At 41.2% G+C, this 24,462-nt stretch overlaps 1 protein-coding gene across 1 annotated transcript in view; it reads left to right on the top strand.

Moving 5' to 3' along the window:
- Nucleotides 1–591: 591 nt before the first annotated feature.
- TES (testin LIM domain protein) overlaps nucleotides 592–24,462 on the top strand; it is a 28,218-nt gene continuing 4,347 nt past the window's right edge. Inside the window, exons 1-4 of the mRNA XM_027457623.3 lie at nucleotides 592–804; nucleotides 12,917–13,002; nucleotides 20,232–20,484; nucleotides 21,621–21,956. Coding sequence (XP_027313424.1) covers nucleotides 778–804; nucleotides 12,917–13,002; nucleotides 20,232–20,484; nucleotides 21,621–21,956 — 702 coding nt within the window. The 5' untranslated portion in view covers nucleotides 592–777. The remainder of the gene's footprint in view (nucleotides 805–12,916; nucleotides 13,003–20,231; nucleotides 20,485–21,620; nucleotides 21,957–24,462) is intronic.

Raw genomic sequence — 24,462 nt, 5'->3', positions numbered from 1 at the left:
GATCATGCACATGTGAGTATGAAGACTGGGATCAAAGTCTAAATTTTTTCCAGAACAGTCATCCACAGCCAACCGGAGAAATAAAACATTGCTCAGTTTGATGACTGCACAAAAATCACGTCTATGAAACGTGCGGGGACACAGGATGAGACCGGGTCCTGGAGAGCCAAAATCTGTTTGGTGGATTCAGGTGGACGCAAATGGTGGACTTGGCAGTGTTGGGTTGCAGGTTGGACTGGATGCTCTTAGAGGCTTTTTCCAACCTCAGCTGCTGTAGGGTTCCGTGGAACTGCTCTGCATGGCTTGTGGGCTCAGCAGCAGCAGAGGGGAACCCCATCCCTTTCTACACAGGCGTGCAGCGGGGGCTGGCAGCTGCTGGGCACATGGCAGCGGCCTCCACGAGGCTCACCCTCTCCTCCTCCTCCTCCCAACCCCGTATTAATTGATCTTCCCAACCCCATATTAATTTATCCTCCTCCCTCCCCGGCCCGCACCGCACCCCTCGCCCCCAGCCTCCCCCCTGCCCTCCCCGGCCTCCTCAGCCGGGGCCCGGGCCGGCCTCCGGGAGGGGCGGGGCTTGTCGGGGCGGGGCTCCCGATTGGCCGCCGGCCCGGCGGGGCTGGCGGGGATTGGCTGCCGCGCTGCCTTTGTTCGGAGGCAGCGGCTGCCGCAGGGCACAGCGGAAGTTTGGAGCGCGGCGGCGGAGTCGCGACAGCCTCGGGATCGCGACAGGCGCGGCGTGTCCGGACAGGCGGCGGCAACAGCAGCAGCAGCAGCATGGACTTGGAGAGCAAAGTGAAGAAGGTAAGGGCGGGGGTCGCGCCCCGTGGCCGCCCGCCTCCGGTTGAGGGCGCGGGGAGGGGTCCGCAGGTGGGTGGGGGTCCCCGGGGGGGCTGGGGACATGGGGACACGGGGACATGGGGACGTGCCCGGGCTGGGGGTGTGCCCGCAGTGCCGGGCCCTGGAGCTGGCTCCGAGCTGGTGTGTCACCGATGAGCATCGCCAGCCCTCCGCCTAGGAAGTGGGGCGTCTCTTTGCCTTCTTTGTGCCTCTTCGAGAGGCGTTGAGTAGTGGTTTGGGCTCAGACCGGCAAGCGGTGAAGGGTAAGTGGCAGAAAGTGCTGTATAATCCAGGTGTGCCAGGTCTTGCTCCAAAACTCGCTATTTAAAACCCCCAGCGTAGCACTGAGCTCATCAGGGCACGCCTCTGAGTCGTTGCTTCGGTGCTGCTGCGAATTAAATGTGATAAAGGAAGTAAAGCAGTTCTCTTGTAAGAAGCACCTCAGCAAAATTTTGTAACAGAGGCTGTGAAAGTAGAAGGAGCCGTGTACATGGGTTAAATCTGTACCCTTTCATACACCCTTGTGGCTATGTGAAATATACCCACATGTACCCTTGTGGGTATATGAGAATTAGTCTTCTGAAAGACACAGTTCATTGATGTACATGACTTTGTTTCCTAGTTATGTTAAAGTGTAGTAACTTTCTAAGTGTGCATATGCGCTTTCACATATACCTGTATGGCTGTTCCAACTTACAAACTAGGACCTGGCTCAGACACCCAAGTAGCTGTACGGCATGGAAGGCTATCGGTTACCATAGGGTTGAACCCTGCTGAAGCAGGTTAGCCTGGAGTTACAGCTTTCTCTGAGCGATGGCATGACAGAGCTTGTTCATTGAGAGTTGTCTGAACTCCAAGAGAGGTGCGTGCTTGTGGAAGATGCAGCATTCCTGCTCAGAATTTCTTAATCTCAAGTGAAAGTAAAGAGGTGGTGTGAAATATCAATGAAGTTCTGCTGATAATAGAATGGTTGAAGGAACTTACAGCAGACGAACATATGCTTTAAATTGCAGTGTAATTATTGGACAGTCATGTGTGTTGAAAGTCTATTTGACTATTCTTGTCTTATTTTTCTTCAGTCGCCTTTCATTCTTTCATCAACTTCAAAGACTTTCCGAATGCACCTCAACAGATGTAGAAGCTGGTGCAACAAAAGAAACGAGTACAGCTCTGTTTATAGAAAATAACTTGTATTTTCTATTCAGCTTTACATCATAAAACATCTTTTAGCAGCATTAATAAAGACCTTCATGATTGCTTAATTTCTATAATATGTATGTTCAGAAAACCACTTTTATTCTTTGTGTCTTCTCCCATGTGCCCCTCTCCTTATCAAGTTCTTTCCCTTTATAATGTAGGTGAAGCTCGTTTTCCAAAAGAATAGACAATGATCTGTGTCAGCATCAAGATGAACAAGGAAGCTTTCCAATGTAACATTATGTCCTTTAATAAATCATTGTGTTTTTTTTTGTTTGTTTATTACTGATACTTAATCAGAGCTTCTTCAGATTTTTGTATGCTGGAATGAAAGAATAATACTTCACATCAACTATGCATTAGCTGCATGTCTTCAGTCTACATCTCCTGATCTCCATTCGATCCTTGTTTGTTTCCTTAACTTTCACTTCTCTTCTGTTTTCTGCCAACTTCCATCTCTCTTGGAAGGTGGGAGAGTATTTTGGGAAGCTTTCAGTCAAGTTTATGAGACAAAAAGCCACTCTGAGAGAAGCCTCTCTTGAGGGAGAGATGGCCTCATCAGATTTCTTTGTCCACCTGCAGTAGAGGATTATTTAACCACAGGTCAGGGTTCCTACCTCTATTTTTCTGCACCGTGGAGAGAAATAACTTGAGTTCCCTTATAAAATCTGAAGGGGGGGTGGGGACCTAATAAACTCCTGGTGGGCAGGAGTTCCTAAGACTGAACAGAGGAAAGCAGGAATTGCCTCACTGTTACTAAATGCATTGCTGCTCCATTACTCCCCAAATTCAAAAATAGGGATGTAGAAGCTGCCGTTCGATAACCCCTGGATTCAGCAGAACAAAGGGAACTGAGTGCCCAGTGAAGGAGGGTGTGGTGTGGAGATTCAAACACCCAGCTGATTCTGTAACAAAACAGCTTCTTCCCTCACCCATAACTGTTCCATTTTAACTGGGTAATACAGTAGACTCTTTCTTTCTGCTTCTAGAAAACTTCCAGATGAAGTTGCCAAGGTGACATTTCTAAGACTTCAAGTGTCAATAGTCCTTGAGTCCGTTCTTCAGCTGTGTGCTTCTACACTGGCCCTTTGGACAACTGCTGTTGGCTTTCAAGGGGTTCTTAACATTCTGGAGAAAGATGTGCAGATATGTGAATAGTGTGTTTTTATCTAGGTGTCTGGGATTGTACAAAAAATTCTCACACTTAAAAAAAAAGTCTCAGGAAAATCTATGTTCAGTGTTCACATCAATTGCTTTTTTTTTTTTTTTCCTGATAACAAATCTAGCACAGTTGATCTGGCAGGCATTGCTTCCCCTCCAGCAGAGCAACAGAGCTGAAACAACTTGCCTGTCTTTCTGCAGGAGGAACTACTGCCTCACCTACCACACTTCTAAAACCTATTGTTTTATCTGTAAATAAATCATATTTTTTGCTGTCATGTGAGAGGAAAAACAGCAGTCCTGTGTAACATACCTCTCTTAAGTGTTTGGCTATGAGGAATCTAAAGAAGGGATTGCTTGAGCTCAGACTTCTAATTTAACTTCTTTGGTTTTGGTTCTTCTTTGTGCTGTAAAACTCCACTTACTGTCCTCACAAGTGGCTGGAGGAGGTAAGTCTGCTTGTAGACTGATGTCTCTTTGGTATGAATCCTAGGTTCTGGACAGCCACAGAAAAAAAATAAAGATTTGGGGTTGAATTTTCAGGATAGAGAATATATGGAGAACACATGTATACCCACATATAGGGATTAATCTGTAACGTTTGGAAGTAGTCTGGTTGCCATGCGTCTTAGACACAAAATAAGAACTCTGACATACATCTAGCAGTGAATAATGTAGGAAAAGCACAGCTGCATAGCAGCTTTTTTAGCTATGATGTAAACATTGTCTAATTCCTTACTCTCATACTCTAAAGATGAAGGGGAGTTTTAGGCTAACTGTACACTCCCTTCTTTTCCTTAGAATGAACTGAATTTGTTGTTTTGTTTTTAGGAGCATGAAGATAACTTTGTACAACAGAAAACATGCCTGAGAACAGCAGCCATAGTTTGGAAAGTACTTGTGCAGCAAACAGACCACTATTTCTCCCAAATACAATATACACTGTGTTCTTGAACTTCACTTTAGGGGGTATAGGAAAAATGAAGATTTAATGCTTTCTTGGAGACCCTGTTAGAACAAAGTTCAGCTAGTCTGGATTTCTGCCCTGTCTTTCACCTCAGTGAACTTCTTAAAATGAATCAGTAGGTCACAGTCCTGCTGGCAGCATGGTCTCATGCCTTACTAGGCAGAATAAGAATTTGTCATGGAGTCTGCTCTGTACAAGCTTTCAGGGTATAATGCTTGCCTTGTAAAAAGAACTCTGTTACGGGAAGGGGGCTAAGGAGTTTAGGGGAAGAGATGCAACTGTTCTCAAGTGTGGTATGTCTGTGTAGTTCACCCTGTGTGTGAGACTGTTCTGTTATTGTGGAAAACCAAACAGAATTCTGTAGACATCACTAAGTAAACAGCTGTAATGCACTCTGATAAATGAATGAGTTAAGTATGCATACGAGCAAAGTCAACTTTGTCATCTTTTACGAGGCATGATTTAGTAATATCTGTTGAGTTACACTTCCTGCTGACATCACTGTTTGTTTTGGTGTTACTGCTGTGGAAACCCATGATACAAAGCTTTTTTCACTGTTTCTAAAGTGTAGTAAAATCAAGGGGGGAAAAAATCTATATATGAACTTATTTGCCTATGAGGAGAAGTATGAAAGCAAGTATGGAGATATGAGAAGAACTGGTTAAGTTCGTTTAACAAAAAAATGGAGCAAGTACTTCCTGTTGTGGTTTCCTTGTGCATTTTTTTTTTTTCACCCTCAGACTTGTCAGGGAAAAGTGCCAATATTGTGTTGATATGAATTGTTGCCTGGAATACCTGTATAAATGCACGCCTTTGCCAAGCTGATATCCAGGACTGACATAAAAGCAACAAAGATAACAAGGTTAAATTAAACCTTAACTTTTTTTTTTCTTTGGTGAGAGTACTCCCCAGGTGTTTGACCATTAAATGCTTGGAGAGCAAGCCAAGAACAACTTGGATGCAGGACTGCCTGACTTGTAGGATCAGGTAAAACTTCTTTGCCTGGTGTAAGCACAAGGCAAATATAAGTAGTGAGATGGAAAACTAGCATGCTTTAAATTATGACATTCCGTCATTAAAAGCATAACGATCTGTTTCTGCAAGTGTTCGTGGAAAAAAAAAAGTTTGATTTCCTCCAGGTAAAACAATAATGCAAGTAGTAATCACGAACAAGATTTTATTGCTAAAAATGCATTCCTTTCACCTCAAGGAAATATAGTGAACATATTCTGCAAATTAAAGATTTCTTCCTAGGAAGTATAAAGCTCACAGGTGCCATGGGGTGCACGGGAAATACATATTATGAAGTATAACAGTTATACAGTAAGATATAGTTTTAAACAGACACATTTATATTTACGCCCCTGGTCTGTTTGTTTTTAAGTTTACCTCTCCCTTTGTGCCTTGCTTTCAGTCTGAGACTATCTAGCTTCTGATTCTGAAAGCATTGGCTTGAGCTGGGGTAGATTTGCAGGTCTGCTTTTTATTAGAAGATGCAGCTGAGCGAGAGCACTGATTTCAGAGCAAAATACACACGTGTCATGAAAAAAAAAATACTTCGTCAGTTACTACACCCTCTTCTAAGCAAGATGACAGATACATCTCTGCAGCCTAATTCAGAAGAAGCTTTGAACCTGGGAGTCATAATAGCAAAATTATCTATTATAAGAAGTTATTTGTGGGGAGCTTTAAGGTACTCAACATTTCTTTTTCTGGAGGTTATCATAAGCCACTAAGCTATGTAAGGCTGGAAGTAACAGGTGATGGTGACCTGTGTTCTTGCAGTGGGTTAGCTTTTCCTATTGACCCATTCTCTGAAGCACAGTACTTCCAGGAAGCATAGGGATGAGCACCAGAGGAAGGGCAGTAACTGAGTTTGCTCCGTAGCACTGGGTGATGAATGGTGCTTACTGGGGATTTGTAGACACTGTGTTACAGTGCCTGTCAACTGCACTCAAGCTTAGCACAATACAGGACTTTGTGAATAAACAGTACTTATTTTCTATCTACTTGAGATCTTTAGTAGCTGTTAGTCTTTTGACAGTAGACTGTAGCAGTGTCTTAAATATTTATACTCTGTGCTGTTTGATATTCAGCTAAACATATCACAATAAAAAAAATCTTAGTGCTTGTATACTGTTGTAGTCTGTTGTAGCTTCTTGATTTACACTTCTGTTTGTTCTTCTCAGAGTATCTTTCAAATGTTTTTCTTGGATGCAGGCACTTTTTGGCATCCTTCTTTCTGTGCAAATAGACTTCCTTACAAGAGCTTCTGCATCGAAATCCTGGTCAACTTTTCCCTAGATCTATTTTTTTTTTTTAAATACACATTTAGAATAGACTTGTCATCAATTAAAATTAGGCATGTTAAGAAATAACAAATATAGAAAGGTCCATGGGATATTTCTCTTCACTAATTTTTTTTCCTCTGTTCTCATACGGTGCTCTTAGAAGTCGTATTTGGACGATGCTGTCTCATAAAAGCATGTTTGTTTTGTCCTTTCAATTTTGGAATTACAAGAAATAAGCTTTAAAAAGAAAAGAGTGAAGTGAAATGCTGTAGCCTATTTCAAATTCCAATTTGTTTTGTTTCCCAACCAGAGAAGATATCTGCAGCTATGGATTACACAAATGCAAGATCAGTTTCCATCAATAAAGCATGCACAGCCCAAGATTGCATTCTAATGTGGCTTTGTTCTTAGTGTCTTTCCCTCCCGCCCCAATGCTTGGCTTTAACCTTGACTTTTTTGAAAGTTCCTAAGCTACATTAGAGTCTGTTAGAAATCTCTCCTGTTGTGCCCTACAGTTTTTGTTTTTTCCCCCAAGTCTGTATTGGAGATGGGAAACACCATCTTATGTGGCCCCACTAACAATTGAATGAGTTTATAGCTAGGTAATCTTCAGACCAGGTGAGCCCCGGGATTTTATAGTAAAGTCAAGAATGACTTTAAGAGAGTTCTCTTCACTTCTGTTCTTGGAATGCTCAAGAGTAGAGGAGAAAGCTGCAAAAAGGATAGGAAAGATTATTTAGGTCTGTTTTCTGCCCCACTGTTAGTTATTGAAGTGTGCTAATGACAACTCTCACTATATAGCCACAACCTTTCAAATTCAGAAGAGGTCTCAAACAGTGGAATTACTTGTGTTCTTCTGCAGAGATTGTGCTGTAAAGTACTGTCCATGGCAAGGTGAAAGACAAGCGTCTGCCAGGTGATGCAGGAGATCCCTCCTGTGGAGAGAGGACGAAGAAGCAATCCCCTGGTTAGCTCTGCTCTTTTGCTGAGGCTCAGAGGGCGTAAAAGAAATGTGGGAGAGAGACCTAGAAACATCAAGTTGAGCTTCTCCATTTTCATACAGCTTCCTCTCCTACCTTCTTACCACTGTACCTCAGTGTTTCCTCTTGAAACAGACAGGAAGTTCTGTGCAGACAGCATTATTTGAAGGCTGTATTTGGAGTATGATGACTTTTAAATAATAACTGCTAAAATAATTCCAGACTTCCAGGGGAATTTTGTCAGAATACTCTTGGTACCACTTGTGTCTAGCTAATTAGTGGGAGGAAATAGAAAAGACAGAATCAGACTGTAGTAACTGTGCAGTGATAATATGAGAAAGTAGACAGAAGCTACAACAGGAGAAATTCAGATTAAACATACAGACTCTCTGTCTTGTGTGGTCCAGCATTGTAATAGGTTGGTGAATCTGCAAAATGGACAAAGTCTTGCCAAAACTGATTTAATTGTACCTCCTCTTTCCTGGGCAGTTGGATGACCTCCAGAGAACCCTTTCAACTTGAAATAATCTATCATCCTTAAAAGCAAGTATATGCAAGCTTTAAAAACTACTGCTGTGAGTTTATATTTTAATTCGGCCAAGGCTTCTTAGGGCTTGTCTTTGATAATTACAGAAAAAACAATAGTACTGAGTTTTATGGCATTGCACTGCTTTAAGATAAGACTGCATTGCACTAATTTAAGATAATTCTTCATTCATTGCTTTTTTTTTTTTTTTACCAGCACTGTGAATGCTGGAACAGTTCATTCTGCATAAGAATAAATTTTTTATAAAGACTTATTGATAACCTCCCCATGTAGCAGAAACTATAACTATCAAAGTACAATTCCCCTTGTATCAGATTAAACTGGTCATCTACCTTTACATGCATGGCTACTTGTGTCCATGCTTGTGGGCTTTTTTGCATCCTATGTAAGGAGATACTCATGTCTTCTCATGTTCCTTGAAGTCCACAACTCTTAGAGGAATACAAATTCTGAAAACAGTATTCTAAAATGGCAAAGAAGCCAGACTAACATTTGCTGGAGGATTTAACTTGCTAGGGGTGGGGAAAGGGATCTCTTGGACTTCAGTTCTTGATCATGTTCAATAAAGGTAACTACTTCACTTAATCAATCACTTCAGAAAATCCAGGCTTTGACTACTTTATACCAACTGCCATGTTTCTCTTACCCTTGTGAACAAACTATTAGACACTCAAATTGGACCACTTGAGCTCAAGATGACAGTAAGTTTCCACCTATGGCTCTAATGTGAAGTTAGTCAACTTTTCATTCTAGGTTCTAGTCTAAACTGAAATAAAGCAGATTTGCAGCTACTCTCAATTTGCTGTAACTATATACATTTCTTTACCTTTGAGAACTATTTAATCATGAAAGCAGCACGCAATCGACGATGTCAGTTATTTATCTTCCATTTCCAGACTACTTAAGTTGGCTATGTTAGTAATACCAGATGGTTTTAGATAGCTTTTTCTGTAAAATGAAAATTAATGGCAGTAGGAACCTTCTTCTGGCAGCATTTCAGTTGACCTATCTGTCTCCTTCTCCCATACTCCCATTTATGGGGAAAACTGATTCCATCCTGTTTTCAGATACGCATTCCCCTTCTGGTGCATGCTTAGCGTGCTCTGTTTTTCTGGGTGCTTCAGCACAGAGCCAGCCCCCTCCTTTGGAAGGCATGGGGAGTAAACGTGGGCAGCAGCAGTGATGAAACACCTCGCGTCAGGCTCTCTGCATTTCCTGACTTTTAGCAGAATCAGCTACTGAAAAGAAACTGTCACTTTTGAGGCGGCTGTTTCCTTACAACTGAAACAGATCGTGCTATAGCACTTTAGAAGAATGTTTGACACACACCGGCTGTTTAGGTATGGAGTCAAATAACAGTTGTAGACAGCTTTTTGAGTTTTAATATCCATACTACTATTGGCGAGTGGCCCCCTGGTTTCTCCCTGTGAACAAAGACAGAGTCTGTGAGTGTATGTGGAGTAGTGTCTAATCCAGTTCTGAATGTGCTCTGCTTCTAGGCTAAACCTTTTCTGTATAGTGACCAGATGTCACCTGGAAAGGCCATCCCTCCATGTATGTGATGGGTTTACTGAGGTAGGCAGCTGAGCCTACAGCTGTGCTCACTCTCTCTCCTCAAAGGGAAAGAGGGAGAAAATACAGTGCAGGAGGCTCAAGCGTTGAGATAAGGATCAGGAGATCGCTCAACAGCTCTTCAAAAACTGCTCCCCCACGGCTCCGTACCATGGGGTCCATCCCCCAGGAGCAAACTGCTCCAGCACAGGTCCCCCACGGGCATCAGCATCCCCCAGACGCCCTGCTCCTGTGTGGGCTCCTCTCCACGGGCTGCAGCTCCGGCCCGGGGCCTGCTCCTGCGGGGGCTCTCCATGGGCCGCAGCCTCCTCCAGGCCACAGCCACCTGCTCAACCGGGGGCTCCTCCACCCATGGGGGGGCTGCAGCGTGGAGATCTGCTCCATGTGGGACCCATGGGCTGCAGGGGGACAGCCTGCTCCACCAGGGGCCTCTCCACAGGCTGCAGGGGAACTGCTGCTGTGTGCCTGGAGCACCTCCTGCCCTCCTGCTGCACTGACCTAGGGGTCTGCAGGGCTGGTTCTCGCTCCTGGCTCTCCCATCTGCTGTTGTGCAGTGTTTTTTTGTTTTTTTTTTTTTGTTGTTGTTCTCCTTTCTTCAGTCTGCTCTCACAGAAGCACAAATAACATCACTTACTGGCTTGGTTCTGGCCAGCGGCAGGCCCCGTATGTAACATGGGGCATTTTCTGGATTCATCTCACAGAAGCCACCCTTATGGTCCCTTGCTAACAAAACCTTGCTGTGTAAAGCCACTACAACATATTCCTCAGCAAACTCAGGAAGAGAATGAGAACAAGTCTGTTTTGGTTACTAATTCAGTTTATGTGCCTCAAGTTGCTTAAGTATCTCTTTAATGATGTGCTTTTTATTGCTGGGGAGGGAACCCTGAAGCTGATTTCTTTATTGCTGAAGAAATCAGCATTGAGAGATGGTTTTGAAGATGTAAGCAGGCTGGCTGCTGTCAGCTTACTTGGGAGAGGGAGTGTGTTTTGGGTAGAGTGCTTAGGCACCACACATTTCTTGTATTTAATTTACAAATCACCTCTACTTAATTTACTTATTTTTAGCCTGAAAGTGTTACGAGGCTTGGAAACAATTCACTCGTGAAAATCATTCTTGTTCTCTTGCTTGCGTTTCTGATTGTGTTTGGGGAATTCTTGAAATGTTAAGGCTATTTCTGTGTACTGTGCTCTCCATATGGTAGTGATCCCAGGTTTCTAAGCCTTGTTATAATGCTATATAAAATCATCATTATTCCTCTCCCCCCCCCTTTTTCTAAAGGAGGTGAGAGACCAAGCATAAAGGATTACTGCTAGTTTGGAGTAGCAGCTAGAGAGAATGAGTTAATAAAGTCTTTACATTTTTGTGAAGGCAATTGCACATTTCAAGTTAAATAGCTTTTAAGGATGATAATTAAAAAAATATCCTTTAAAATAAACAACAACAACAAACATCAACCGCAGTTGTTTTATGTTGTATTGGCTTCCTCTTCAGAGAACATCCTGGCCCCCACTTTGTTCAGTATGTGTCTGACTTGACAAGAGCACTTCGTTGTTTTCTGATGTGTGGTGTGCATGTTACAGATCTATTGCTTCCAGATGAAAGGTATAAACACATGCAGTGGAGACAATTTTTTATTAACATGTTAGCTTTATATTCCAATGCAGACAAAAATGTAGTTAATGGAAAAAGAACTACTTCATCTTTAAAGTTATATATGTTTCAGATGTTTGCTGATCTGGTTTCAGGTTAGTTCCTCTGTTGTGTGAACTTCTTGAGCCCTTAGGCTGATAAAAATATTACTGTGATCAACATAGGCTTGTATTTCTTCTTCAGATAAGAAAGGAAGAAATAACTTCATGTCCCTCTTTTTATCCCTGAAGTTGCAAGCAGTAGCTGAATAGTTGCCAAAGTACTTTTCCCTAAATAGCCCATAATCTGCAGAAAGGTTTTGTAGTTTCCTAAGGGATCTCTAATTGCTCTAGAGGCAGTGATCCTTCAAACTGCAAAGTGACTGAAACCATTGTCATCCCTGCATTTTACCACCTGCTCTCACCTGAGCAAGTGGTTTGCAAGTAATCTGTTCATTCATTTTGGACAGAAGCAAGGTAAAAGATAAACTGTTTATATCATCATACATTTCTCAGATTAAATTGCAAGCTTTTTAGTTAAAAAAATAAATAAAAACAAAAATAGTATCACCACATCAAATTAATGCATTATGTTGCTGTTATCAAAACTAAGATAAGTGCTAGTGTTAATGAGTTTCTAGCTCACTTTCCTATCCTAGTAAGTCATGCCAGACTGGAGGTGAGCTGTCTCCTTCGCAGTTACTGTCCTTCCCACTGATTATACCCACAGGTAGCTGGAAGCGTTCCTCATGTCTGGAAGCAGTGGGTGGGAGCATGGGGACTGGTTACCCTCTGCCTCTTGGCTGTCAACCTATACACTCAGCCGTGACCATAGCTCCATGGCCCTTAATCACTCTGATTTAAGAGTGATGTTTCCCAAAGGTTTGGTGAGCTGGAGTGAGGCATTTTAAATTTAGTATGTGCTATATAGATGCTTAAGTTATGGTGCTTCGTGTCTATTTTTCACTTCAAACTTTCAAGAGCTATTACCCATTTAAATTTGCTAATACATTGATATATTGTGTGAATAGTTGGCCTTTATTATGCACTGGTTTTTATATGCTCTCATAGTTCCTCTACATTATGAATTGGTTATATGCCCTTTTAATCTCTTCACTGTGAAACTCTCTGCATATCATTTATGGTAATTTTACTCACTAACTGTGCTGTTTGTCTTTCGCATTGGAAAGTACGTTGGTATTAGTCCAGCTGAAATATATTTGTGGAAGGTATGTTCTGGTCTCAGTCACTGTCAAGAGTAGTTTCAAATATCTTCGGGAATATGAGACTAATCACTTAAATGTTTTCTTTATTCCTATCTGATACTCAGGTTATTGATACAGAAGTGGAATATGTTTATTACTTTATCTCTTGTATTTTGTCAAGTCATATATTGCAGATCACTTTGTCCTGACAGCTGGATTAAATGTATTCTGGCTTGGTTTTACGGCCTCGCACTATGGTTGCAATGCCACAGACCTAAGTCAGGGCTGCAGAGTCTGCTTGTTTCCTAGTTCAGCCCTGTAAACAGGCTGGTGCAAATGATGTTACTTTTCTAGGTAGAGAAGATAAAAGGGTGAGTGGACCCTAAAATGCTGTCCTGATGTCAGCTTAGTCAAATGCTTCACATTCTGCTTTAGTTGTGGATTGTGACTATAAAGGAAGCAGTGAGATGGTTCATGCAGCATAACTTTTGAAGCTGACAGTAGTTTTCTTGTTGATGTTTAAACAGATGGGCTTGGGCCACGAGCAAGGATTTGGTGCCCCCTGCTTAAAATGCAAGGATAAGTGTGAAGGATTTGAGCTTCATTTTTGGAGGTAAGTGGCTGAGCACTACAGATCTTGGCTCATGTCTGCAAATGCATACTGCCTGGTTTTGTTTTCTTTTCCCATTAAGCTATTCAAATATTTTAAAGAACATCTAGGTTCAGAGCTAGTTTCTCATTGGCGATGCAACAGCGTTCAAGTAGATAAACACTTATGAATGTACATCTTGCCTGCACTGAAGTCGGTGTAATACTACTAAAGCATTTACTCCAGTTTATTAAACAGTTGAAGTAGGTTTGTAAGCACATCTTTATCTCTGCTGTAAAAGAGATGACAGGGAAGAAGAGTGCTTCATCCCCATAACAAAATGCTTTCCCAGCTTCTGATCAAATACATATTCTTTGAATGGAGACATAGGTAAAATTATCTGTGTTTAAAAGAAATTGAAACTTGGTAGACATCTGCAAATTACGTGGAAGGGGATGAGAGGATTACATTTCAAAGAAGTTAGTTCTTCACCTTGGAGAAGGCACTGCTCCTAAAACAGTAAGAGCTGATGATATTTGCAGTAGATAGACCTTCAGCGGTCTATGCCATTACTTCTGTAGAAGACTTTTTTCCTTAAGACTTTGCTTGTTTTATTGAAACCTTAACAACTCAATAACTCTGACTAGGCTCAGTTCGCAGATCATACTGGGTGTACTTTAAGAGGTAGCTTAGTGATTCTGATTTAAAAAGTTTCAATGTGAAAAACCTACAAAGGACAAACATGAATGATTGTTATTGGCACTAGCGTGTGCTACCTAGTGAAAGCAGTTGCCTTCCACCAATGCTATTTAGCTACAGTCATAACGGCATCCATGATAGGTTATTATTTTATGATGGTTTTTTTAACTGTAGTCTTTACAACATAACGAGAGTGGCATCAGGTGCAGGTGGGGCCGAGGAGGCTTTGCAGCTGAGACTCAATTTAGCAAATAACCAGGCATCCCACAGCAAAAGCCTGTTGGAAGTTGATGAGCATATAGCTTCTCAGTTATGTATTTGGAATAGGTAGCTATGGAAGCAACTTACAAATAACAGCCTTGAACAAGAAGTGGTAAGACACTGACAGATAAAATCAGATAAAATATGTTGTCTAAAGGTATAAGAAATAAGTAATTTATGTAAAGAGGGTTTTCTCTATACACAGAAAGGACTTGTGTAGAGGTAGTAGAAAAATAAAACAGAACATGGTTAATGTGTACGTGCACAGGTAATTCAGTGAAACAGAATACAAATCTTGCAGAAGTTAATGCATTGTTTATCCATGCTTACATGAGAGAAGTCCTGTACTACTTGAGAGAAAGATCTTTGTTTAGGGCCAGTTCAATAGATGGGGAATTGCAAGTTGGGACTTGTGGCAAAAAAAAAAAAAAAAAAAAAAGTCCAAATAACTTTTTCTTCTGATCATTCTTTATCCTCCTATTTTTAGTTCCCACTACTGAGACCTTCTCATTCCTAGTTTATTCTTCAACAGGGAAGAATTAAAGATAACAGAAATAAAATGTCTGAAGTGATATAGTCACATAATAGCATATTTGCCAAATCAGAACATGTCTGCTCATGTGTGTATGCTTGGAGGATTTTTTTGTATGTTTTTTCTTATTTCACTGCCTTACTTCTGCTCTTAGGAAGTGAGAGCCTGTAGATGGCAGTGTATTAAAAAGCAAGTAAGAAGACATGAAAACAGTAGCTGTTCAGCTTGGGTTGAAGTTTTAATTTGTGGATTGAAGACACGTAGGATAGTCTAGGCAGCAAGGTGGCTGGAAATGCCTCTAGATGTTGGACAAATGTTTTATATTAAAAGTTGAGCAGTTAAGGCAATTCTAGACTGGGTTGGAAGGTAGCCCTTCTCCACTGGATCTGCTGCTGGGACAGGGTGTGAATCTGAAGTCTGAAATCAATTTTGTGTAGTATATTTTTCCTTTGAAAACTGTTTAATGTTTTGCATGGTGCAAGGATTTCAGGAGTTCATCGCTGGAACAGAAGGAGATTATGAATGCCAGTTTGCTTAGTGTCCTGGTGTAGCATTCCCTTCCCCACCCCATGTCCTTTCCTAGCTTGCTGCCCATGCATACCTTACTTGCAGAGGAAGAAGCAGAATAAGAAATGAAGTGCAAGCACTGCTCAACAATAGCAGGTGCTACCAAGGTTTTATCCACAAATCCAAACCACAGCAACGCAGGGGCACAAGGAAGAAAGCAAACTCCATGCCAGCCAGACCCAGTACAGTAGCTGAGGCAGAAGTTTTATTTGCACGTGTGCTACAGCATGGGTAGGCTTTACTCATTGCTCTTGTCTGTGTAAGGGTGACAGTGCCCTCTCGTGGATGGAGCTGAAGTGCTTCAGCAGGTCATGAAATTCTTGTTCTCTCATCCCATGTATGAAAACTCTGGTGTACCTCTCAGAGGTAGGTGTAACTTCCCTACATTTCTGCACAGAACAGCCTCAGTTCTGCCTTTGGGATGTCAAACTGGAAAGTACACCCAAAAAATCAGAGTATGCCAATTTGTTAGCAAAGTTTTATATGGAGTTGCTACACCATTCTTCTCTATATTGGTTGTGTTTGAAAAACAATCTTCTGATACATTGAAGTCTTTAAGCATTTTGTGCTGTAATTCTTGGCACTATGGGTGGGCCAAATACAGATGCAGAACCGTTAATTTGGGCTACTGCAGAAGTAATGATAAACAACGCCCTTAGCAAAAATTTGTTCCTAAATCTTGAAGTTCTGAAAAATCTCAGTGTTGTTACCTGAAACAAATCTGTACAATGAGAGCTGTAGTCCTCAACAGTAACCAAGTGGTGAAGAATTACCTGCTTTATCTCAGTGTGCTAATAGCTCTTGCTTTTAATGCTGTTTTCAGACTCATGCTTCTGTCCAGGTTCAGCACAAACAGGACAATGTCTTCTCAGTTCAATCTTCCTTCAGACTGCAAAACTTGCCTCCAGAAAATTAGCAGGGCAAGCTACCTGTCAGACACTGCTCTGGTATAAACCTTTGGTCTTTGGAAATGCATTTTCCACTAGAGGGAAGTGTGGGGCAGGATTCAGATCTCATAAGAGGGAGGAAATGTTCAGATTTATCTTAGTCCTGTGTACCAGGAAGTGATAATTGTATCTGGCATGGCTTGCCAAGGTGTCAAAAAGCTTCTGGAGATAAGAATCACAAGCTTGGGAATGACTATTGTTAGCAACTGGTTTCTTTGCATAGGCATAAACCCTGGGAGGCAGAGAGAGCTTGAGGTGGGCTTCAGCATTCTCTGATACTGAGGCCGTCAGGCAAGTAGCTGTAGTAATTGCCAGTGCAATTAGTACTGTGTTAATAACAAGAAAACAGAAGGAATCATAGGAAGAACTTAGTCCTTTTGCGTGGAGGACACAAGCCTTGAGATTTGCCAGGTATTTGTTGAGAGCTTCTCTGGGCTTGCAGATGCTTCTCTCTGTCACCACAAAGCCAGTGTAGAAAGTCACAATCTGAATTATTCTTCCTCTCCATAAACAACGACCTTAAAAAAGAGGAGGATGGGTGACATCTGGTTTTGTAGAAGGAACCTTGTAATTTGCAGAAATACAGGACGTGGGAATTCATAGACCTGTGAGTTGCGGGGAGAGCATGGGATCTACTTTCCTTCTTTGTACCCATCCAGGACCTGGAAGCAAGACACAGTGCACAAAATCTGTCTCTTACAATGGTACATGACTTTGAATTCCATGAATTTTCATGCTTCCTCCTTTCCTGACGTGTTTTAAATAAGAAAAGCTTACCAAACTGCTGAAATTTGACTGGAGGAACAGTTGGAACTCCTCTGCTGAAGTCCTGACAGCTGCAAACGCATAAGCAGGAGTCTCTAATGCCTCCTTCAGGAGGGATTCTGCTTAATGCCCTCAAGTGAGAGAAAAATATTTCCCCCCCCATGCTGTCCCCATTATCATCAACCATTGACAAAGTATATGGAGAAAACAAACTCTCACTGCCTCTTTTCTAGTTAGAATCAAAAGAGATAAATTGAAGTCCGTCTGTATATATATAAAAGCAACTGGGCGTCCCAGCAGATGTGAGGTCCTTGCTCTAACACTGACACTAAACATTAAGTGTCAGATACCAGACAGACTTGCAAAGTCTAAATTAAATTCAAGGTAATGTGTTGTAGTCACTACAGTGAGATAACTGTATCATAGTCAAAGAAAACACAAGGGACAGTGACTGATGAACAGGACTGAAATGGAAGATTAGAGAAAGAAGGTATGGCTAAATTGTAGACAGTGCTCTGCATTAGAGTTGTATGTGTAGAAGATATCCAGTTGACATTTACTGCTGTGAATTAATCAAGAAAAGGAATTATAAATTGGGACAGGAAACCCTTTTTTGGCTGTTAAACAGAGCACAGATGTCTTCATATGGCAGAGATCCAGTGGAGCCTTGGGAAGCGAGGGAAATGGCACCAGCCTCAGGGTTTTTCCTGCAACCTACCAGAACAGACTGATACCAGTTGTGACTCAGGATTCTCCAAATTCTTGCTGGACTACTTCCTTATGCATTTGGAAACATATTCACAAGTTCTCATGCCAGTAATCCATGTTTTAATGCACAATCACACTTAGTCTTGTCATGTAGCCCCTGTAACAGCTTCTTGCAAAAAGTGATTCATACTTTCCTTGAAAGTGCAGGAAGATAACATTGTACTGAAATGTACACAGTCAATTTCTTAATGTAAGTAAGCATGAGGTAGGGGAAGATTAGCAAGCGTAAGGAAGATGACCTTTCTTAATGCACGTATAAACCACAGTAGCTTTTTTTTAAGACAGCTTGCACAGTGGGGCCCAGGAAGGAGCTGAAAACAAGTTGTATGTTTTCAATTCTTTGCAAGTATCAGGACAACAGAAAATCTTCCAGGTATACTGAAACTAGTCAGAAATGCTAAGCCTTCAAGGTGGGACTGAAGATAAAAGCAATCAATTCAGGTTATTACCCTAGGTGGGAACAGAAACAGAACCTCAAAGTAATAGAAAACAAATATGCTATTTCAGGACTTAACATAAGCAAAACCAAGGTGCACTTGCGCTTCTAGTACCTGTGAAAAATGTGAGGGGAAGAATTCCCCTGCAGCTCACTGGTGGTTGCTCTGGTCTCTGCAGACTGTCACTGCTCCTGCTCTATGCAGAGCAGGGAGAGCTAGACAAACCATCGTACCGCTGCTGTGAGCACACAGGCAGCACAACCATACGAATTGTTCTCGATGGGTTTGGAAGCAGGGTAGCTCTGGACAGCAAGACCACAGGTTGCTTGCTGACTGTAGTTTGCCTGGGGGTGTCTGTTCAGTCACCTAGAGCATGTCCTGTGAAGAGGCAAGACAGAAGCTGGGGCTTCATATTGCTAAAGGCTTAAGTTGAAAAAGTGGAGAAAATACCTGGTAAGCTGTTGTTCAAGTGGCCTAACTGCTTGAACTCAAATTGTATGTACACTGGGGCGCAGAGCTGTGTTCATCACTGCTGTAATAATGAACTAAATCTGCAAAAAGGAAGGTGCCAGAGAGCGTCAGATCTCAGAGAAGGCATGACTGGGAGCTGCTAATGAGGTGTTCATATGACTATACATTAAAATATGAGCAAATTAAATATTAAGTGCTTTATTAGGATATTAAATAGATTGAAGCTATAGCTTGTTAAGAGACTTGTGTAGACCAATGCTGAAAATTTTATCAAACTTTTTTACTTCGTAGTTATCTCTAAGTTTTCTGTGTTGTAAAGAGGAGTCTGTTTTGCCTGATGTTGTTTTGCTAGCTGTTTTTGGAGCAAAGTGACTCACTTCTGCAGCAGAACTGACTATTTTTTGTTTGGAGTGGGCTTTGTAACTTAGGAAACAATGGTTGTATCATCGCATGACCGGGGCTGCTCCCATCACACACTGAAATGGTAGCGTGGTGTAGTGCATAGCTTCGGGGCTGGCTGTGCATCACTTCCCGTGACCAGCTATAGGCACGTCCTTCCTCTTCCTCCCTTTCTCATTGTCTCTGTAGTCACGGGCACATTTCTGCCACGTACCTGTTAGATATCTTAAGATAAGGCATGGATCTTGTCTTCAAGGCTTCAGGTAGTAAGTTGCAGAACAATGTGAGAGTTAGGTGGATTTTGGCAAGCAGAGCTGAGAAGTGTTTCACAGATAGCAGCTTTATGGTATTCACTATATGAAGAATAAATTATGGGGTAAAATACTGCTTGCCCTTCAGGCTCAAGAGATCCAGCAGGTTGATCTGTTCTCTCAGGTTATAAGAACAACCAGTGGTAAACAGCCTGCTTTCCTAATTGCCATATATGATGGCTGACTGTTTTGAGTGGAAGCTCTAGGAAAGCCATTAATAAATGGTGAACTTGCTTGTGTGAGCCAAGGTAATTAATTAAGGTATTAAATGTGAATTGTTTGGTTATGCTTAAGGTAATCTAAAGTCCCTTAATCAAAGGAGTTCTGATGTGTTTTGTTGTACGTAAGGGATATCTCCATTTATCTAAGTAAGTGGAACCTACCTTTTAAGGATGTTATCTGTGAAAATTGTCTGCACAGCATGCACCAAAGTACCTCTGACTTGATTCAGAGCTGTCTGAAATACTTCATCCATATAAGCTAGTCGCTCTTCTCTCACCTTCTCTTTTAAATGCTGAACTTTAATCGCATCGTGTTCTGTTTGCACTGTATATATGGCTGTATGCTCATTTCCCTTTCCAGGAAACTTCTGTTTCCACTTCATAGTAACCCTGTGATAACCAAATATCATGCATCTGGAGAAATCACACAGTGTGTCATTTGGAATGTATAAAGAGAATCCTAAAAAATTAAGAGCACAAATAAATGATGGGGAGGGGGTCATGTTGATGCACATACAGTATAAGTCGTATGACTACCCATGACAAATCTGGTATTTGGTAATCATGGGCATGTATGCGTGTGGTCAGCACTGTGACATAATTGAAGAAATGATATAATATCTTACTAAAATGTACTAATGTGGTTGACTGATACCTATATCTGATCACAGTATCAGTGAAAAAATAACATAACAATAGAAATGTACAAGAATGTACAAGTTCCTCTGCAATTTGTCAAACACCTTTGAAGGATATTCTTTATCAAAGCACTAAAAACAAGGTTTGGAGTTCGCAGTGATGTTGTTGCAGCACATGCAGCTAGTGTGAGATGTAGTTTGCAGCTGAGACTATAACTTTGTTTTTGTAAATTTCAGAAAAATATGCCGCAACTGCAAATGTGGCCAGGAAGAGCACGATGTTCTCACAAGCAATGAGGAGGATCGGAAAGTGGGAAAACTCTTTGAAGACACGAAATACACGACCCTTATTGCAAAGCTGAAAAATGATGGCATTCCCATGTATAAACGTAACGTGATGATACTGACTAACCCAGTGCCAGCCAAGAAGAACATATCCATCAATACTGTGACATATGAGTGGGCTCCTCCTGTTCAGAATCAGACACTTGTAAGTCAGACCCTCTTTTTCTTTGTGTTCTAGGCAGGAGTTGATGGAAGATAAAGAAGTCCACCTTACTAGAAATCTGCTTTTTGTAGTTCTTCTGTGTGTACCTCTACTTTTTTTCTTTCTCCTCAAAATTAAAAACATGGTGCCTGTTTATTGAGCCTTGCCTGTACAGTTTTGCAGATACGTATGCTACTCTGAGGAACTTCCTGAGAACTGGGGAAATATTTTTTTAATGGTAGATAACTCTTAATCCTATCTGAGGTCCCTGGACTGCAATTTCTCAAACCTGTCTTTCAGTCAACTTGAAAAATTTGCATGGAGTGTGTGCTTAGAATTGTGTGCACACGTGTCCCAAAGCAATTTATGTCACGGTTCAAATTTAAGGGGAACACAGTCTTGTATATGGCTTTTACTGTATATGGTCAGAACAAGTTCAGCGTTGACATCTCAAAGAAGAGCTCTCTTCCAGTATGCTTGCAGCTCAAGTAGATGAGATGTTAGATAGCCTTCTGAGGATTTTTGCTTTGCTTTTCAAGCTTTGATTGTTAATTGTACTGCAGTGTTGTGTGATCTGTGCTGCAATCAAGTTATTTCTGACCTGCCTGTCTAAATAGCCTCTTTCAGTGAATGAACCAAACCTTGTGTAACCCTGTTACTTAACATTTAGTGACTGTTCTCACTTTTACACTTGTCCTTGCTTTATTAAAATGAGAGCACTTTTTTCTTTGCTAGAATTATTTCTGCAATGGGCTGTGTGCCTCAGGCAAGCTGTTTCAGCTTCAACTTCTTAAAGCTGTGCTGGTAATCAGTAGTTTTAAACAGCTTTGAACAGACAAAGTGCTATGTAAAACACTAATTATTGCTTACCCTGAAAAGTAATAACTCTACATATTGTACACGTTTTAAAAAGCTTAAAAGGAAGCCTGTTTCTTACTTTGGGAAGAAGCCAGTTAATGTTTCTACTGTATTTTGTCTCTATCTACTGTGTTTCAATAGCTTAATGTTTATATAAAGGACCTTGTTGCTAGCAACAGAAACATGTTAAAAACAGTAGAATTTATTTTAGTCATTCACTTGCTTGAAAGGATCGGTCTATAGTTGAAATGGCATCTGATATCTAATTCCTCCTGGTTTAGGCTAGACAGTATATGCAGATGCTACCAAAGGAGAAACAGCCTGTTGCTGGCTCGGAAGGTGCGCAGTACAGGAAGAAGCAGTTGGCTAAGCAGCTGCCTGCTCACGATCAGGATCCTTCAAAATGCCACGAGCTATCCCCCAATGAAGTTAAACAGATGGAACAGTTTGTGAAGAAGTACAAAACCGAGGCGCTTGGTGTAGGAGATGTCAAGCTCCCTGGTGAGGTGGAAACTAAAGCTACTGACAAGAATAACGTGAACAGTGGTGACAGAAGCACCTCAGCTGCTGTGGGAGCAATGGAGGACAAGTCAGCAGATCAGAAGGCATCTCAGTATGTAAGTATAAGAAAGAAAAGACAAAGCAAGAAGGTAGATTACTCTTTGACTGTTCTCTTCAGTCATTTTAATTCAGTGAATTTGGTCGTTTGGAATAGGGAAAATCTGGGGAGGAAAAGAAAGAAGGGGAATTGGAAAACATTGTTAATGTCTGCTCAGAACTTCTGGTTTCTGACAATATTTAGTATGGTGGAGTAAATAACTTCCCAGATCCCAGATGACTTCTTCATGCTCAATTTAAAAAAAAAAAAAAAAAGTTCACTTGTAAAAGCCATCCTGCTATTTTTCCAGAATAACAATCCAGAAAGTTGTATAATCTTATGGACTGACTGCCACACTTTTCTCTTCTTAAAGAGTTTAGTTTAATTTTAATTTGTGATAGACTGTTTTCTTTTCTTAGAAGAGCATCAAAATTGTCCACTTGTCAAATTGTACTTAAAACTAAATGAAACAAAGTAATAATAAGGTAACACCTCTCCTTCCCACCTCCAACAAGCCAAACAACATAAGAGCTGCTTTGACTAGTTTTCTTTTCAAAATCAGATGTATTTTCCCCATACACAGCAGAAATTGCATGTGAAATAGTTCAACAAAATAATGAGGTTAGTTTTGCATAACTTCATTAATATTTCTAAAAGTACAGCCTTGATAAAGCAATACTGACAAAACAAAATTCTGCTGTGCCTGGCTCAGGTACCAATTATGAACACAAACTAAGGGTTGGATAACTGAAGTACCATTAAACTAGTTTCTTTCCAGTGGTTCTTTAAGCTGTCTTCTATTGTTTTCTGATGTTAGACCTTCATGTCAGTGACAAAAGCTCCTATACTTTGACGTCCATAAACGTTACTATTCTGTAACAGATTGCAATTATTTTAAACCTGATTTAAAAAATAAAATAAAATCAGATCTCCACTACTAATTTAAACTTACTTGTAATAATTGCCTTTTTGTGTTTTTCATTGAAAGAACGATTTTGCCACAATTAAAAGCTGAATAACAAAACAGGTATTCAGCAGAATAACCTTTACATTTAATAAATTCTCAGTTTTAGCAATTGCATCAAAAAAAAAATCATCAAAAGCAACAATTCTCTTAATCTCTTAGCTTTCTAGGTCAGGATTTTGCAAGTGATAGGTAAATGGATCATCTTGCACTGCTCTGGGTCCATACTATGACTACACCTTCTGCTTGACTCATTTTGGATTATGAGTCTGGAGTAGAAAGAAGAATCAAAGTTTTGTATACATTTGTACCTCTGCTTTCATGTGTTCTATAAGATATTTTTTCTCCGCTTTTGATGTCTTTCTGTGTATATTTTCATTTGCTCATCTGAAGCAGGTGTGGGGATGTGTGTGTGTACATACATACACACATACAGTCAGAAACTCAAACCATTTGTGGCTGGACTTGTCATAGTGTGGATTTTGGAGATAACCTTTCCAGGATGTTCAGCCCAGTCCACAGACCAGCTGGAGTGCAGGATGTACCAGACTGATGATTAAACCATAGATTAAAACTTCTGTTTCCATTACGTAAACCACCTGTGTTCTTTGACTTGATGACAAAACCCTTTCTCTAAGCAGGTATAGAGCAGAAAGTCAGCTATGAACTCATAGCTACAGCAGAAATAGTTCCAATATCTGTAAACTTTGTAGTCCCTTTCCCGTAATTACTTTCCCACTCCAGGATTGTGTATCACAAAATATTGTATAATAGCCATAAATGACAAGCATTCCTAAAATGCAGCTTTAAACAGAATGAGTTTCTTAAATGTTCCCAACTTTATTTTTTTTTCATTGAAACATTTATGTAGGAAAAGACCTCTAAGGTCATCTGCTCCAACCTTTAACCTAGCACTGCGAAGTCCATCATTAAGCCATGGCACTAAGCACTACACCTACATGTTTTTTGCAGACCTCCAGGGATGGTGACTCAACTACTTCCCTGGGCAGCCTGTTGCAATCCTTCATAACCATTCCAGTGAAGAAACTTTTCCTAATATCCAACCTGAACCTCCCCTAGTGTAACTTAGGCCATTTCCTATTGTTTTATCACTTAATGCTTGGGAGAAGAAACCGATTCTCCACCTCGCTGTAGCCTCCTTTATGGTAATTGTAGAGAGCAATAAGGTCTCCCCTGAGCATCCTCTTCTCCAGACTAAATAACCCCAGCTCCCTCATCTATTTCTCATGAGACTTGATCTCTAGACGCTTCACCAGCTTCATTGCCCTTCTTTGGACATGCTCAAGCACCTCAGTGTCCTTATAGCGAGGGGCCCAACACTGAGCACAGTACTTGAGGTGCAGGTTCACCAGAGCTGAGCCTAGAGGGACAATCACCTGTTGGCCACACAGTTCCTGATACAAGGCAAGATGCTGTTGGCCACCTGAGCACACTGCTGGCCCATATTCAGCTGGCTATCGACCAAATCCAGGTCCCTTTCCACTGGGCAGCTTTCCAGCCACTGTTCCCCCATGCTGTAGTGCTGCATGGGGTTGTGCAA

This window comes from Anas platyrhynchos, chromosome 1 (genome assembly GCF_047663525.1).
Source record: "Anas platyrhynchos isolate ZD024472 breed Pekin duck chromosome 1, IASCAAS_PekinDuck_T2T, whole genome shotgun sequence".
NCBI classification, from domain to species: domain Eukaryota; kingdom Metazoa; phylum Chordata; class Aves; order Anseriformes; family Anatidae; genus Anas; species Anas platyrhynchos.
This window is presented reverse-complemented; position numbering and strand designations above follow the sequence as displayed.